The 18,440-nt window shown below is 31.2% G+C and overlaps 1 protein-coding gene across 1 annotated transcript; it reads left to right on the forward strand.

Moving 5' to 3' along the window:
- Window positions 1-276: 276 nt before the first annotated feature.
- Window positions 277-4,724, forward strand: LOC139853135 (receptor protein kinase-like protein At4g34220). The gene is made up of 3 exons (XM_071842512.1): window positions 277-1,318; window positions 1,776-2,219; window positions 3,813-4,724. Exons 1-3 carry the CDS (start codon window positions 292-294, stop codon window positions 4,508-4,510), a joined length of 2,169 nt encoding a protein of 722 aa, XP_071698613.1. The 5' UTR covers window positions 277-291; the 3' UTR covers window positions 4,511-4,724.
- The last annotated feature ends 13,716 nt before the right edge of the window (window positions 4,725-18,440 follow it).

Consider the following 18,440-nt stretch of genomic DNA (forward strand, 5'->3'; position numbering starts at 1 on the left):
TAAAATAAATTACTTTAGCATTTATATTCACTTAATACTTAAATAATGTAATTAAATTGTTTCGTTTAAACAAATCCGTTATTTTACGGGTCATTTTACTAGTGTTTTATTAAATGTAATATAAAGTCAAAATCTCTCATACTAGCTAACATACTACGGAGTACTAGTTAAAAGTGTTATCATCTCACAATAAAGTTAAGTAGTGTATGTCACTCTCTCTATATATAGATTTTATCCTTGTAGTCTATTTTTATGAGGCACAAAATTAACATCAACAACAATCATATCATCATGATTACAACTCCTCTCAATCTTCACACCACCTTCTTCTTCTTCTTCTTCTTCTTCTTCATCATCATCATTAACTTTATTCTGTTTTTTCCTTCCATTTATGCTCTAAACATAGATGGAACCTCACTCCTTTCTTTCAAACAATCCCAGCCATCTTCACTTTTACAAAACTGGAACCACACTGACTCTACACCATGTTCATGGTCCGGTGTCACTTGTGCACCACACTCTGGTTCAGTCATTAGTTTAGTCCTCCCAAGCACTAACCTTGTCGGTTCAATCCCAAATGATTTCGCTCGTCTTCAACACCTTCGTGTTCTCGACTTATCCAATAATTCAATCAATGGAACTCTTCCCATTCCGCTTTACAACATGTTGCGAAATCTTCGAGCTCTTAATCTTTCACATAATTATCTCTTTGGTAGTGTTCCGAGTGGCTTTGATAGTATTGAGATGTTGGATTTATCTTCCAATCTTTTTAATGGGACTCTGCCTTTAGATTTTGGAGGGTTTAAGCTGAACTACTTAAACCTCTCCAACAACAAAATTTCTGGTTTTTTGTTTCCTGAATTCGCAGACAAAATCCCTGTGAGTGCTGTCATTGATCTTTCCTATAACAACTTCAGGGGCGAAATCCCACAAACCGAGTCTTTATCCAAACAAAAAGAAGACAATTTTGCTGGGAATTTGGACTTGTGTGGGAAACCACTTAAGAAAACGTGCATTGTTCCTTCATCACATTCGATTCCACCCAACGTTTCTTCTATGAATCCGGCTACTGCAGCGATTGCAGCAATTCCAAAAACTGCCGGAAAGTCAAATAGTCACGGTGGAAGGAAAGTTGACAAAGGGAAAATAGTAGCCATTGTAGTTGGAGATGTAGCTGCTGTGGTTCTTTTCGCCGTTCTTTTTTTCTATGGGTACCAAATTCGGAAGACGAAATCGAATCAAAATGTGAAGGATATCCTGACTGTCAAAATCGACGAATCTAAAACCATGTCTACTCCTTCAAGCGACAAATCTACATGTAAGCCAATTACAAGTGAAATTAAATTAAATTTAAATCTATTACTGTATTAACATAGAAAATGAACTGATTTGTTTGAAAAAGTTTACAAAATTATCAACGGATTTACTAGTATATCCATTGTAAAAATGAAATGTAATGTTAATTAATCAGTTTAATACATACTCCGTAATTTAATATAATAAAAGCTAGAAATCATCCATCATGTTAACATAATTAAATAAAAATCACAGTATCACACTGTGTTAAAAAGACGTAAGTGAATGCTAGATAATGCTAACTTTTATTCAAGTCGAACTATGTTATAAAAAAGGACATATACGAAAGCCAAAACTTTTATTATATTTAATCCTTTACTATATTTTGTGGTATGTTTATTGTACATATTTTATATTTTAACTTTTGTCTTATGTTAATTGTGTTTGACGTGTAATGATATCTTCAATATATTTTTTAGATTTGCTGCTGACTACCTGCTGTTGCTTTGTCGGGACCGAGGAAGAAACAGCGACGGAATATGAATCCGTCGCTAATAGTGACACAAGTAATACTATTAATACTAATGATAGATGTTTGGTCATGGTGGACGGAGAAACGGAGCTAGAAATGGAGACATTATTAAAATCGTCTGCATATATATTGGGTTCAAGTGGTGGGAATATAGTGTATAAGGCGGTGGTGGGTGGCGGTAGTGACGGCGGGGGGACTACGTTTGCTGTTAGGAGGATTGCGGAATGTGGAGTGAGAAATATGAAGGAGTTTGAGAAGATAGTGAGGAGTATAGGTACATTTCGACACCAGAATATAGTGAGGATACGTGGGTTTTATTGGGGTGAAGGTGAGAAACTTGTTATTCACAATTATGTATCCGGTGGAAGCTTGGCCGCCAGTGCTACGAAGAGTATGTTCTTCTTACTCTGGCTTCTTTATTATATTAATGAATTATAATTATGATTATTGAAGTTGTGATGTGGTCCAGCGATTGGTGGCTAGACTCTTTTAGCAGGGTCGTCTCAACAATTTAAAGGCCCTAGACGAATATAAAAATGAACTCACATATACTTTAAATTTTTTTACTACGCATAAAAAAATAATACTTAAATTTAGCTATTTATTTACTAACATTGTATTTAACTATTAAAAACAATGTATTTTAACTTTAACAGACAATTTTTGATTTGATTTAATTAAATATATTGAGAAAAATATTTTACATAGTCAAAATTTTAGATCCTTCTAAATTTTTGAATACTAGGCGGTTGCCTATGTTGCCTATGTTCAAAGACATCTCTTTCTTTTAGGGGAGGTCTGAAATTCGACCCTCGTTGACTACACATTAACCCATAATTTCATCCATGTCATGAAGTTCCACTCATGGCACCTTTCCCACATACGCGTTGGGGGGGGGGGGGGTAAATGGGAGAGTGTTTTAACGTTCATGCCCCCGTGTAGGTGTAGGAGATGAACGTGTGGGTGGTTAAGTCCTCCTGGGTGATATTAACAGTTGTCCAAAAAAAATTAATTAATAATTATTATAATTATTATTAATCTATATTTATCTTTTAATGTTCGATTCTGTTTAGTTCGATTTGCAAATTTGAAATCGTTTTCCGATTACAATTTTAAAATTTGGTTTAATCGAAAACCGAGATCACAAAATAATATATTGAGTATTAATATATATAGACAAAAACCAATTTTGATATCAAAAGTCAATTTTAAAACTTGATGAGTTATAATTATTTTAGTTAAAATATAATAATTTTGGTTTTAGGTTTTAACTGAAACCGCCACTAAGTTGAACTTGAATTCAGTTTGCGGCTCAGTTTGAGTTTTGAAATTGAATACGATTTCAGTTTTGGATTTTGATTTTACCTCTAAAATTTTCAAAACCTAACAAAGCAAACTGAATTAACTAAGAAAATCGAAACCGGACCAATAAATAATCCTACATAATAGCCTAATAAACTGTTTGTCAATTTGAAAGTTTTATTTTGAAAGTTTTTATGGGTAATGATATAAGTACATATATAAATTATACAGTAAAGTAATATATTTTTAAAAATGATTGTACTAAACATATAACCTTTTTTTTTAAAAAGTACTATGTTAATAAATGTTAAAGTATCATTTTTGGTTGTGTATCCGATTAAAAGAAAACAAAAGCTTTGTTTATATGTCGCATTTGTTTGTGGTTCTATTTGGTTTCTCAAATTACACCTTATCTCCCTCCACACATGTAAAAACATACAATATGCCAAAACATATCCCATACCCCCCATACACGTGATACGTGACACTCCATAGTTTTTAATTTTGAAAAAAATAAAAAAATGCAACTATCTTTTCAATTTTTCCTTAATATAAGTAATATAAGTGTTTAGTAAGTGAATATTAAATAATATATAAAGATATCTTGATAAGACTTGAAAATATAAAATCAATGGTTGATTTGTTAAACTTATGAGTTACAATGTTATTTGATCAATTTCAGGAAAAAGTGGAGGGTATTCGTTGTGTAACTTATCTTTTGAGGTTCGACTCAAGATAGCAAAAGGGATTGCAAAGGGGTTAGCCTACATCCATGAAAAGAAACATGTTCATGGTAACATAAAGCCAACCAACATCCTTTTAACATCAGAAATGGATCCTATGATTAGTGATTTCGGTTTAGACTGGTTAATATCAGGTAAACCAAATCTTATAGCAAACAGCTCAACTCAAAACTATGGAAGAAAACAATCAACTTCATCACGTGAAGAAACAATGACTAGTCATGATCACCATCCTCATCATCATGATCAAACTAGTAGTAGTACAAGTATGGCTCCTTGTACTTGTTTATACGGACACAAATCGCCTTATAAAGCACCCGAGTCAATGAAAAGCTTTAAACCTAACCCCAAATGGGACGTTTACTCATTTGGGATCATTTTGCTTGAACTTCTATTAGGAAAGATGGTTTCGGATAAAGAGTTGGGTCAATGGAACATGGGAGGGTCGTCAATCTCTGACAACGAGACCAGGATACTAAAAATAGTTGACAGGTTTGTCACTAATGATGTGGCTAGAAAAGAAAGTATTTTAGCATGTTTTAAGTTGGGGTTCAGCTGTGCATCCGCAACCTCACAAAAGAGACCCTCAATGAAAGAGGCATTACAGGTGCTTGAAAGGGTTTCATGCCCATCATGAGATCGATTAGCTCAGCAAGATTAATATTGACAATTGCCAATGGATTAATTAATGGGAACAGAGATCAACAAAGTTCAACGATCGACAAATGTTGACCAATTTCTGTAGTAGACTTGGAAGCAGGTATAATAAATAATTTAGTTGTAGATTTGCAATGAAGACTGTATTTGACAATTATTCCACAAAATTTTGTGTTTGAGGCATTAAGATATTGTGTGACGTGTAGATAAATGTTTCAAGTGAAACAACATATATAACCGTGCAACTACAAGTCTTTTCACTACATGTACGAAAAAAAAATTATTTGGTACGTTTTAAAAGTATATACTAATATGATATGTGCTCTTATCAACAATGATAGGTTGAACTATAAATTCCATCACCGTAAACAATTAGGAAACCCAAACTGTTAACTGTAGTATTTTAGCAAAACGGAAATCAACACGGGTTGTTAATAGGGAGCATAAAGTTTGTAGCATACCATATGAGAGCCATCAACTTCATCTTCAACAGCTTTCTTAAAGGTACACAAGCTTTGATACATATCGATTGTCATACATAAGGTTATAAACTGTACCCAAACATGGCTTGCAGCACTCCTCCATGCTCAGTTGATCGTAATGTACCCTGGAACTTCAAAGAGGATTAAAAGAGTAACCTAACATTTCTTCATTTAAACGACATGTCGCACACCATTTAATCGTGGGTAATTCAAGATCATAAGATTTGGATAGAGTGAGTAAAGATAAAATTACACAGCGAGCCAATTGCGAGAGAATGCAGTCACCATGATAACATAATGTGTGATGAGATGATTTGTTGCTTTACCTGCAGTTCCAATAGTCACCACAAGAATTGAATTACTGATAACATAAATAATGGGAGGTACTTGGATTAACCAAATATGAATATAACCCTAAATCAATTCAAACCTAAATTGATGCTTCATAACTAAATAATCGTAATGTCTATCAAAATAACAACCTATAAATTAACTCAGAACATTTCAAATCAAATTTCAACACAATTAAGTCTTAAAGCAACATACCAAACCATTTTCACCCGTTGTAGTTGTAGCGACCCGACAAAATCATCATTGACGGCGCCGTCTACTTAGGTTCCGTTACGTGGTCATAAGTCTTTGAAACAACGTTTGACCAAAATATGTCGCATTCATTTCATATGTAAAGATGTTTCAAAGTTTACAAAGTAGTTCAACGACTAATACGATACAACGTTTTTAAGTACAAATGAAACTTATGCGACACGATTTAATGTAAAGTCAAAAGAAGCTCCATGTATGCAAGTATACTCGACATCCAAGCAAGTATCAAAATAGAGTGCGGAAGCATGTAACACATATCGTTCAAGGACCTGAGAAAAACATAGAAAATCTGTCAACGAAAACGTTGGTGAAATCATAGGTTTAGTAAGTGAGTACGTAAGTAAGTAAGTTGAACGACAAGATTTATAACGTTGAAGTAATAGTAAAATCATTCTAAAATTTGTTATCTCGAGCACCCAATTATCAAGGCTTAACTAACGTTACCCCATCACATAGTGTTAGAACCTACACTTATTCTCGAAAATATATTTCATCCGCATAACGGTAGCGAACCGTCCGAATGAGGGTTTGTCAAACCCATATGGCCATACAACATAAGTTATCGCTTACACCCGGCAAGTGTAACTAATGATAATCGAATTGAGGCATTTTTTTTCTAACTCGTATGTAGAATGTTTGTTTTCGTACTTGTGTTCACTTTGTAAAACAAAACGTTTATGTTTTCTCATCTCAAATATAAGTATAAAAGAGTAAAAGTGGGACTATGATCTCACCTTGAGTGTACGAGAATAAATATACTTCACAAGGTTAACGTGTGTAAGAATGGATGCTAGTCTTGACCTAAACAAATAGGTTGTATCAATATCGATAAACACGGTCGGTCAAAGTTGTTCAATTAGTCCTATGGCTCGTTACGACTCGATTATATATATCATGTGAATCACGTTGTCAAGTTTCATGCAAGATATAAGTATAAAAGCACGTTAGAACGATTGCATAAGTGTTTGGTTAAGTTTGACTAAAAGTCAAACTTTGGTCAAGTCAAAGTCAATGAAAAAGTCAACACGTTCAGGTCGGGTCTCAGACAATTTTTCTGAGCTAGTTAATCATATATAAGCATGTTAGAACAAGTTGCATGTTAATTGGAGGTGCGTAGCATAGTTAGAATTAAACGGTAAACGACCAAGCAAAACAGAATTCTGCAGTTCATCTGGACGGTGTCCAGATTGGCTGGACGGCGTCCAACAATGAAGGGTAGGACGGCATCCAAAGGTTGGCACGACGTCCAAACACCTAGGCAGTTGTAGTTTGCTGAAATTTCACAAGTCTCGAACCAAAACTCAAACAAACACAAATTGTGAATCGGAAACACTTAAAACATGTATCTTACACCGTTGGAAAGGTATTTTGACGAGGAAAACGACTAAACACATTTCATCAATCAATTCATCATTTACAACAATCGGATTCGCATTAAATGTTCATCATTTATTACATTCAAGTTCATTAATTTCATTCCAAGATTCGGTGATCCAATTTACGTATATGATATGCCGTTTCGAAGGTAATTACACATACATTGCGACTAAACACTTTCAAACAACATTGTCAAGCATTTATTGCGTCAAAATTCATATTAAAGACTACCAAACCTTAACCAAAAGTCATAAAATCATTAATCATGTTATTGAAGTTTTCTTAATCAACATATACATTCAAATGAAGCTAGTGATGCTAGTAACACATTTAATACATGCACTTTTAACATCTAACAACATTAAATCAAACAAATCTCAAGATTAAGCAAGTCATCTTCAAGTTTAAGCTAGTTACATCAAACTAGCAAGAACAAGCAATTAAATCACATAATCATGTTAGACTTGAGCCATAGACACTAATTAACACACTTTTAAGTTTTAAATATCAAGAACAAGAAATTTAGTATTTTTAGAAAGTTACCCAAACGAGATGAAGTTGGTATGGATTCGAAGAAGAAGATGCAAGGATTCCAAATATGTAATCGGATTTGTTGTGAGCTTCCTAGATCCGAATTAGATGATGAATCTTTGATTGTGTGAGTTGAGAGCAAAAAGTGAAAGTATGAGGAAGAGAGAAAGAGATGAGTGAATGAATGAGTGGTGGTGGTGAGGTGGTTGACTAGTTGACCTAGTCACCACTTTGGCCACTAGTCACGATTAGTCCCTCAAGTTTGTAGTCGGGTGCGGGAATTAACCGAACGAATATTTTAATTACGCTAGAGTAAACGAGAGATGTTATAATTAAACAATCATGAATATTGGAAACGCTAAGTAACGAAAGATACAAATCTAGATACAAAGAGTATTATATAAAATAAAACGACGGGCGTTAAAATAATTTAACGGAAAAATGCGGGATGTTACAGTAGTAACGTCACTACGAAAGCTATAACTTGCATATTGTTAACAATTACAGCACCATGAAGTAAACCATACCTCGCCTACTTTATCAGTTGTAGTAACATCATTACCAGTAATAAAACCATAATTAAAAGATATATTACATGTTTCATCGATTACAGTATAATTGCTACGGAAACTCTCAACAAGATTGAATTTTGGTACCGCTTAGAGTGCTCCCAACCATGACAGGGTTTCTTGCAGGACTAACCAACCATTTAGCGCCACATCAGCACCTCCATCTCACTTCCTTCCCAGGACTAAACCCAGGACTAAACATGTAGAGACCCGTCCTAATCCATCCGGACGAAGTCCACATCGATTACAAACGAATCACAATAGTTGATTACATCGCGAGGTACTTGACCTCTATATGATACATTTTACAAACATTGCATTCGTTTTTTAAAAGACAAACTTTCATTTAATTGAAAGTTGACGACATGCATACCATTTCATAATACATCCAACTATAATTGACTTAATAATAATCTTGATGAACTCAACGACTCGAATGCAACATCTTTTGAAATATGTCATGAATGATTCCAAGTAATATCTTTAAAATAAGCAATTGCACAGCGGAAGACTTCTTTCATACCTGAGAATAAACATACTTTAAAGTGTCAACCAAAAGGTTGGTGAGTTCATTAGTTTATCATAAACAATCAATTCCATTAAATTAATAGACCACAAGATTTTCATTTTTTATAAACATACGTCCCATGCATAGAGACAAAAATATCATTCATATGGATTGAACACCTGGTAACCGACATTCACAATATGTATATAAGAATATCCCCATCATTCCGAGATCCTCCTTCGGACATGATATAAATTTCGAAGTACTAAAGCATCCGGTACTTTGGATGGGGCTTGTTGGGCCTGATAGATCTATCTTTAGAGTTCGCGTCAATTAGGGTGTCTGTTCCCTAATTCTTAGATTACCAGACTTAATAAAAAGGGGCATATTTGATTTTGATAATTCAACCATATAATGTAGTTTCAATTACTTGTGTCTATTTCGTAAAACAGTTATAAAAACAGCGCATGTATTCTCAGTCTCAAAAATATATATTGCAAAATTATTTAAAAAGGGATTAATGAAACTCACGCATATAAATATTGTAAAACAGTTAATAAAGCATTTGCATGTATTCTCAGCCCAAAAATGTAAAGAGTAAAAGGGAGCAAGTGAAACTCACTATACTGTATTTTGTAGTAAAAATACATATGACGGCTTTGAACAAGTGTAGGGTTGGCCTCGGATTCACGAACCTATATCATTTATATATATTAAAACATATAATTTAACATGTAATAATAATCAACTTAGTATATATGTATTATTTATATAATATATTACTTATTTTAAAATAACAAGATATTTGTTATTTCAATTGTTATATATATCTATATATCTGTTATATTAAAATAGTAAATTAAATATATCATATATTTTAGATAACTAATTAATATTTATTATAAAATTATAAATATAGTTAGATTATATGCATTAAATATATTTTTATATAACTAAAAATTATTTGATAAAATTATATCAATAATAATAATAATAGTAAAATTAAATTAATGTTAATGATAGTAAAAAAAAATGGTAGTTTTACTAATAGTGAAACTTTTACTAAAAATGATAATTTTACTAATCATGATAGTCTTAATAAAAATGATAGTTTTAATAACAATGATTATATAAAAAAAATGATATTTTTTAATAATAATATCGATAGTCATAATAATCTTCGTGCCAAATTCCTAACTTTTAAATATGAAGTCGTTAGTTCTAATTCGTAATCATAATTTTCATCGTACATGTGTTGATATAATTATAATCTTCTTCCGTATCATCTTTTACTAACATTTCCATATATTCAAATTTAGTCATAGTTAACCTCTTTTATATCCATAATAATAATAATAGTAATGATAATAATAATAATGATAATAATAATAATAATAATAATAATAATAATAATAATAATAATAATAATAATAATAATAATAATAATAATAATAATAATACCTTGAATATTAAATATGTCCAATAATGTTTAAAGAGTCCAAAATTTTGACACATTTGTTTTGATAATTGGATCCCTAAAATAGCCCATCAAAGAGCCCAGTAAAAAAAAATACGGTTTTCTTTGAGTTAGGTTTATGTTGAAGTATAGGGGATCGAGCAAAGCACTCATCAGTTCAATAAATCATGGTTTCGATTTTCTTCTCTGCTCATCATCGATTATCTTCCATCATCATTTCATCATCATCGACCTTCTATACCGTAATAGAAACCAACAGAAGGTTGCAGGAATTCGATGGTGATTGCCGATGGGGTTGATGAGGGTGTTGATTAATCATGCTTTATTTTCTCAAATCATAATCATCATCATCTCCATCAATAATCGATTTAAGGGTTCAAGGGTTTATTGATTCATAAATCAACAATCGATCGATCAAGCAGGAACCAGAAATCAACACAAAGGAAGGAAAATTATATAACTGTTCAAGGGTTCTTCGATTCATAAATCGACAATAGATCGAACAGAAATCTTCAAGGTTTGGTAAGTTATCAATTCCTCCTTGTCAGTCTTTTATTATTTTCGGTAATCTTCATCAATCGATCAAACATTTTATTCAATAATTAAATCAAGTAGGTAATTGATTCAATGATATTTTTATTAATTTCTTAAATCTTTTTAAATGTCCTGCCTTCTTATTTTATCGAATTAAGGCAGCAATTAATAGAGTTCTTGGTGGGTTTGATGATTTCATTCGAAATAAGAACAGGTAATATCAGTTGCAGTACACTGGACATCAAATAACAGGTTAGCAATTGAATAAATGATGTTTTGTCATTAGGAGATAAAATTTAACAAGTTACAGTTGTATTGTTTGGTATTATTCGATGGTTTATGGAGTTTTGGTGGTGGAAACTAATTGACCAGAACAGATAGCAGTAGTAGTGATTGGTGATCTTGTAGTGGTGATGTTTGATGATTTCAAAGGTGGTCGTGGCTTGAGGTGGTATTCTTTGAAGGTGTAAAACATTGAACAAAGTGTTTGTAAGTTTTGAGAATTTGTTGTGATCGGACGATTAAACAGAAAGTAGCAGTCTAGTGACAGTTTAATGATGATGATATAAGGGTAGCTGTACTTTGCGATGAAGACGAGTTGATAACCGATTCCAGAGACAACGATGGTATATGTGTTTTCTACTCTAAACTAAATATGTTCATAAAATATAATTATTGCTTGTTTCATAGATTGTTAAATGATGGTGCAGTAGCTTACTTGTGTTTTATCGTAGATATAGCAGTAGAAGGTTATCCGATGGTGGATTTCACGATGTGTGTTGGCGGTTTAGTGGTGGTTATAATGGTTAAATGGGTGACGAGTTATGGTGGTAATGATATAATGAAGGTGGTTTTGATAATCGAACTTGGCGGTTTGTGGTGGTGATCACTAGTACCTAATGATAGTTGTGGTGTTGTGAGTACTTCCAAAACGGATAATAGCAAGAGATAGCAACAATGTTAATGTTGGTTTAGGAGAAGAGAAAATGTTTTTGTATCTTTATGTATATTATCTTTCCCATATCTATAGGTTATATGTGCATGTGATTAAATCTTAAACAGAAAGAAAGAAACATTATTAGTGCGAATTTTTCAAAACACATATAAAAATAATTGATTAATGAGTACTTTTCCTACTTTACAGAACATGCAATTTTTAACTCTAGTTAATCGACAAAAATTCACAGAGAAAGATGGAAAGTTGATGTGGAAGTATAACATATACAATTCAATATTTGGTTTCATATATATATATATATATTTAATTAATTTAATATTAATCATTAATAAATATGAATACATTAATAATAATAATACTGTAATATTATTAATAATAACAAAATAATAATGCTATTAATATTAATAATAACTATTTTAATAATAATAATAATAATTTTAATAACAATGATAATAATAATATTATTATTGATAACATTAATAAATTATATTATTTTTATAATAATGATAATATATAATAATAATAATAATGATTCTGTATGATAATACTTAAATATTTAATCTCATCATTTTTATATAAAATTTGTCACTAATGATTAAAGAAAAATTAATTCAATTATTAGTACTCATTTCCAGGTAAAATATAAAAAGTGTTAAAATTTAATAATTAGGTCCCTAATATACTTTTATTTATATATAGATATGTTTTAAATAATAATAATTATTATTATGATATCCTTTTTTTATATTTTATTTTACATAATTAATTTTGATAACAACAACATATAATATTTCAAATTATATTTTCAATTATAATTATATATCCATATATTTAAATATATATATATCTACTTACAAATAGTGGTTCGTGAATCGTCGGGAATGGTCAAAGGTCAATTGAATATATAAAATAGTTCAAAATTTTTGAGACTCAACATTACAGACTTTTCTTATCGTGTCAGAATCTTAGAAAGATCAAGTTTAAATTTGGTCGGAAATTTCCGGGTCGTCACAGTACCTACCCGTTAAAGAAATTTCGTCCCGAAATTTGAGTGAGGTGGTCATGACTAATAATAAAAATGTTTTCATGACGAATATAAGTTGATAAATAGAGTTTTATCATCATTGAGTAATGTGGATAAAACATTTCGATTATGCGAAGAGTATAACTGAATCTATCACAAAAAAATGAAATGAGTAAATGAAGGTTCGTCTTAACCGGTGACGTAGTCATGGTTGATTTTCGGAAATCAAGGAATTTAAAGAAAATCTTCGAAATCTAAAAGATTTGATTCCTCGACGAATAAAGAGAATAAGATCTCTATAATTAAATACGGTGATCTGCTTTGATTTCTCTATCAGATATTTCACTATAAATTACTTTTCCCATTCCGTTACTTTTTCCATTCCTATACCTAATTCCCTAAATTTCCAAAATTTTATAGAAATGCTTAATCCCGTTCTAATCCTTGATGTTTTCTTAATTATCATTTCTGTCATCCTTCTTTTCAATCTTCCACCAGAAGAATCTGTTTACTCCTACTATTACCTTGGGGGGATAATATTCTTAGTTCTACCGTGTCTTTATATTGCTATTCGTATTAATATCCACGGTTTGAAACCTCTGTGTTGTTATTGGGCTTTATATTTTCTCTTATATTTTGGAGTACCTGTTTCCGTCTTCTATAATCATTGTCATTCACAGTTAATGCTTTCTCTTATTTGCTGCAATTTATACCCCCTTTCTATTTCGGAGCTTCATGCTTTGTTTTTCTTTTCGCAAATAACGGTCCAGAATTCATAGGTATGGAGTTTTGAATGAGTTTAAAGTTCTAAACAAGAAAGAACGTAATAGCACGATTTGATTTGTCAAATTACCAGAATAACTGAGAATAGAACTATCAAGAATATATTTTCTTGATATGTTCAGAAGTTAATCAGAATGAAAGAGTTATGTAACATGACACATGATGACGTTATAATCTGTGAATCATCATATTCCATTTAGAAACTCAGCATGACTTACTGTAATATAATTACGTTGATTAAGTGTCATTATATTATACTAACTCATGCATCAATTCCCAACATTACTTCAATAACATTCGTATTTTAAGCTCGAAAGTTTACAGAATATAGAAACTAACAGTTTCTATATGATGTAACACTGATAGCACTAATAGATTAATGATTTCAGATAAGAATAGTTATGAAAATATCTTCAGAAATGTGGAGGATATTTATAATGAAAGATACGATTATATCTTGGAATTTCTAATATCGAAGGATGGTGAAGAAAATTTGTCCGCAAGAGTTTGGAGTCAGAAGCAAGGTATTCGCTAAAGATTTCAGTAGACATTGAATCATTTGGATTCTTTGAAGTCAAACTTATTCTTTGTGATTTGTCCACGGCTTCCTTCATAGTTTGCTCAATCAGTTTTTTTTTTTTTTCAAACTTTTTCCGAGCTTTGCCAACCTACAATTCTTTATCATCAGCTTCCGACGATTAAGGTCGTTTACGGTCGTCTACGGTTTCTGCTGCTTCATTCAGCTTTTTCAACATTCAGAGTATTTGATTTGTAGACTGAGTGCTTTTCAGGATTTCAGATGAAAGATCATAATTCTAAGAGATAAATGTTATATGTTTACATATAACTGTTGATGTGGAAACGTTGAGAGGCTCACAATACAGATTTGCTGATTCCCGGTAATTGGTATGGCAATTCTCGTTACCAGATGCGGATGAGAATATGATGAGACTTCAATAGATAAATGTAGTTATTTGTCGGAGGGATTTAAACCAAGGAGTGACGAGGTTGCTGATACGTCTACTGATAATATGGTGGAATTTAAAAGGTTCCCCGGTAAAAACAAAAGAGCACGCATATATATCATGGTTATAGTAAGGCTAGTCCGACTGAAAAGTATAAGTTGACTTGCTGGAGCTGTGACAAAAGTTGCTACTTTGGAAGAAATTACCAAGTTATTTTGGGTAATAATAACGCTAAAGAAATTAGCACAGATACGTGTTTAACGTTTACTCAGGTTCTGTGAGTTTTCAAGTGCATAACTATATGCACCAATCTCTTCTTACGGAGATGAAGTGCGGTTGGTTCCTCCTCCCGATTGAGGTGTTTTCAAGAATTACGAACGGTTTGAACGCAGATTGTAATTGTCAAGATACAAGTGAGGTTTAAGATGAAATCAAGTGGCAAGCTTGAAGAATTGATTAGTTTCATATGTTATAATCAATATTTTAATTCATTTTAATTGTCCAATGTTATTAGTCCACAGTTGACAGTCCAATAATTCATATATAGTTTAATATATAATATTCAAATTAATTAATACATATCGTGACCCATGTACATGTTTCAGACTCGATCACAACTCAAAATATATATATTATTGTAGAATCAACCTCAACCCTGTATAGAGAACTCGATCATTACTGCATATAGAGTGTCTATGGTTATTCCAAATAATATATATATATATATATATATATATATATATATATATATAATATATATATATATATATATATATATATATATATATATATATATATATATATATATATATATATATATATATATATATATATATATATATATATATATATATATATATATATATATGCGTCGATATGATATGTCAAAACTTTGTATACGTGTCCCGATATTTAAATGCGTAAAATGAATAACAGAAATTAAATGACGGTAAATAAAATTGCGATAATTAAATTGTGATAAATAAACTGCGATAAATAAATGTAATACGGAATTAACAGTTAGCTAGGAACAGTTAGCTAGGATTTTGTTAGCGTGAATTCTTAACAAAATTTCTCATGGTTAATTTGTCTGTTTCTAACAAATTTTATTTTGTCAAATGTTTTCTTCATTATGCCACTTGTTGGATTCTGATAAATCAAAATCCCCATATGAAATTAGATGAATATAATTATTCTGTGGTGAACAGATTTGTATATCGGTGGATGTAAGTAGGATAGTAAATGACTGTTGAATCAGATACGAAGAATGTACAATGTAACTTATTAGTGTGAAATCTAACTATTCCTCGGGTATTACCTACCCGTTAAAATATTTTCACATTAACAGTTTGTACAAAAGAATTTTTAATTACAATCTTTATGAAAATATATATACAAATATATTTTCTTCAGATGTAATCATGGATTTAATGAGTCAATAAAATATTAAGCTCATTTGATTTACGGTTAGAATTAGAGTAAATAATCTCTAAAACATTAGAGATTACATAATCATCATGTCGAACGAAGATGTAGAATGTCAGGTAGATCGATGATTATACTCGAGGTACAGAATGAGATGTTGAGGCGTGGATTGTTGATGGTACTGATGCTGTTATTGATGGTACTACTGGTGCCGGTGATATTGTTGAAGCTGGTATGTTTTGCACCATATTTTCCAAATTGATTACTCGAGCGCGAAGTTCGTTGACTTCTTGTATTACTCCGGGATGATTGTCGGTCGGAACGAGCAAATGAATAAGGTTTATAATTTTAGATAGAAAATAATCGTGGTGAGATATTCGGGTAATGAGGGTGAAATTGGTGTTTCGGACTGGTTCGCCGGTAAGTGCTTCAGGTTCTTCGCCAAGAGGGCAATGTGGTGGATGAAAAGGATCGTCTTCTTCTTGTCTCCAATGATTGAGGAGGCTACGAACTCATCAGATGAATTGGGGATGGATGATTGATTAATTCATTCTGATGACACTGCTTTCGGGGCTTAGGTGAAACTCCATATCGGAATAGTTGTCAGAATTCGAGGAATTCGAACTGGTTTAGGGATTCATCTCGTACGATCAGATGAAGGATTTTCGATAATAAATAGATTATAGGACGTAGATTAGTACCCTGCAATACATAATTTAGATATGCATATATAATACTAAAATCCCATAAGTTACGGAGGAATCTACGGAAACTGTCAGGCAAAGGTAACAGTAACAGATACGCTAAGATATGAATTAGCAGATATGCTAAGATATGAGTTTTATCTATACACTATCTAGGCAATAGAGGCAGTAAGATGTGTCTAGACTTTAAGAATGATAAGCAAATACTTTCGACACTAATGATAAGCAAAACTTTTGACATGTAGGCACGACCGAAGTCCAGCCTCACTAATGCATCCTAACGACTTATCAGTTAGACACACTAATGCAGACCTGGTTCGCTAAGACCACCGCTCTGATACCAACTGTAGAGACCCGTCCTAATCCATCCAGACGAAGTCCACATCGATTACAAACGAATAACAATAGTTGATTACATCGCGAGGTACTTGACCTCTATATGATACATTTTATAAACATTGCATTCGTTTTTTAAAAGACAAACTTTCATTTCATTGAAAGTTGACGACATGCATACCATTTCATAATACATCCAACTATAAATTGACTTAATAATAATCTTGATGAACTCAACGACTCGAATGCAACATCTTTTGAAATATGTCATGAATGATTCCAAGTAATATCTTTAAAATAAGCAATTGCACAGCGGAAGACTTCTTTCATACCTGAGAATAAACATACTTTAAAGTGTCAACCAAAAGGTTGGTGAGTTCATTAGTTTATCATAAACGATCATTTCCATTAAATTAATAGACCACAAGATTTTCATTTTTCATAAACATACGTCCCATGCATAGAGACAAAAATATCATTCATATGGATTGAACACCTGGTAACCGACATTCACAATATGCATATAAGAATATCCCCATCATTCCGGGATCCTCCTTCGGACATGATATAAATTTCGAAGTACTAAAGCATCCGGTACTTTGGATGGGGCTTGTTGGGCCCGATAGATCTATCTTTAGAGTTCGCGTCAATTAGGGTGTCTGTTCCCTAATTCTTAGATTACTAGACTTAATAAAAAGGGGCATATTTGATTTCGATAATTCAACCATATAATGTAGTTTCAATTACTTGTGTCTATTTCGTAAAACAGTTATAAAAACAGCGCATGTATTCTCAGTCCCAAAAATATATATTGCAAAAGCATTTAAAAATGGATTAATGAAACTCACGCATATAAATATTGTAAAACAGTTAATAAAGCATTTGCATGTATTCTCAGCCCAAAAATGTAAAGAGTAAAAGGGAGCAAATGAAACTCACTATACTGTATTTTGTAGTAAAAATACATATGACGGCATTGAACAAGTGTAGGGTTGGCCTCGGATTCACGAACCTATATCATTTATATATATATATATATATATATATATATATATATATATATATATATATATATATATATATATATATATATTAAAACATATAATTTAACATGTAATAATAATCAACTTAGTATATATGTATTATTTATATAATATATTACTTATTTTAAAATAACAAGAAATTTGTTATTTCAATTGTTATATATATCTATATATCTGTTATATTAAAATAGTAAATTAAATATATCATATATTTTAGATAACTAATTAATATTTATTATAAAATTATAAATATAGTTAGATTATATGCATTAAATATATTTTTATATAACTAATAATTATTTGATAAAATTATATCAATAATAATAATAATAGTAGTAATTATATTAATGGTAATGATAGTAAAAAAAAATGGTAGTTTTACTAATAGTGAAACTTTTAGTAAAAATGATAATTTTACTAATCATGATAGTCTTAATAAAAATGATAGTTTTAATAACAATGATTATATAAAAAAAATGATATTTTTTAATAATAATATCGATAGTCATAATAATCTTCGTGCCAAATTCCTAACTTTTAAATATGAACTCGTTAGTTCTAATTCGTAATCATAATTTTCATCGTAGATGT

The sequence above is a fragment of the Rutidosis leptorrhynchoides genome, chromosome 6, assembly GCF_046630445.1.
Source record: "Rutidosis leptorrhynchoides isolate AG116_Rl617_1_P2 chromosome 6, CSIRO_AGI_Rlap_v1, whole genome shotgun sequence".
Taxonomy (NCBI): domain Eukaryota; kingdom Viridiplantae; phylum Streptophyta; class Magnoliopsida; order Asterales; family Asteraceae; genus Rutidosis; species Rutidosis leptorrhynchoides.

Excerpts from the sequence above, each read along its gene's own strand:
- LOC139853135 (XM_071842512.1), top strand. The coding sequence starts at position 292 with ATGATTACAACTCCTCTCAATCTTCACACCACCTTCTTCTTCTTCTTC. Across the intron at positions 1,319-1,775 it reads TTCAAGCGACAAATCTACAT|ATTTGCTGCTGACTACCTGC; the intron begins GTAAGCCAATTA and ends TATATTTTTTAG. Across the intron at positions 2,220-3,812 it reads GGCCGCCAGTGCTACGAAGA|GAAAAAGTGGAGGGTATTCG; the intron begins GTATGTTCTTCT and ends GATCAATTTCAG.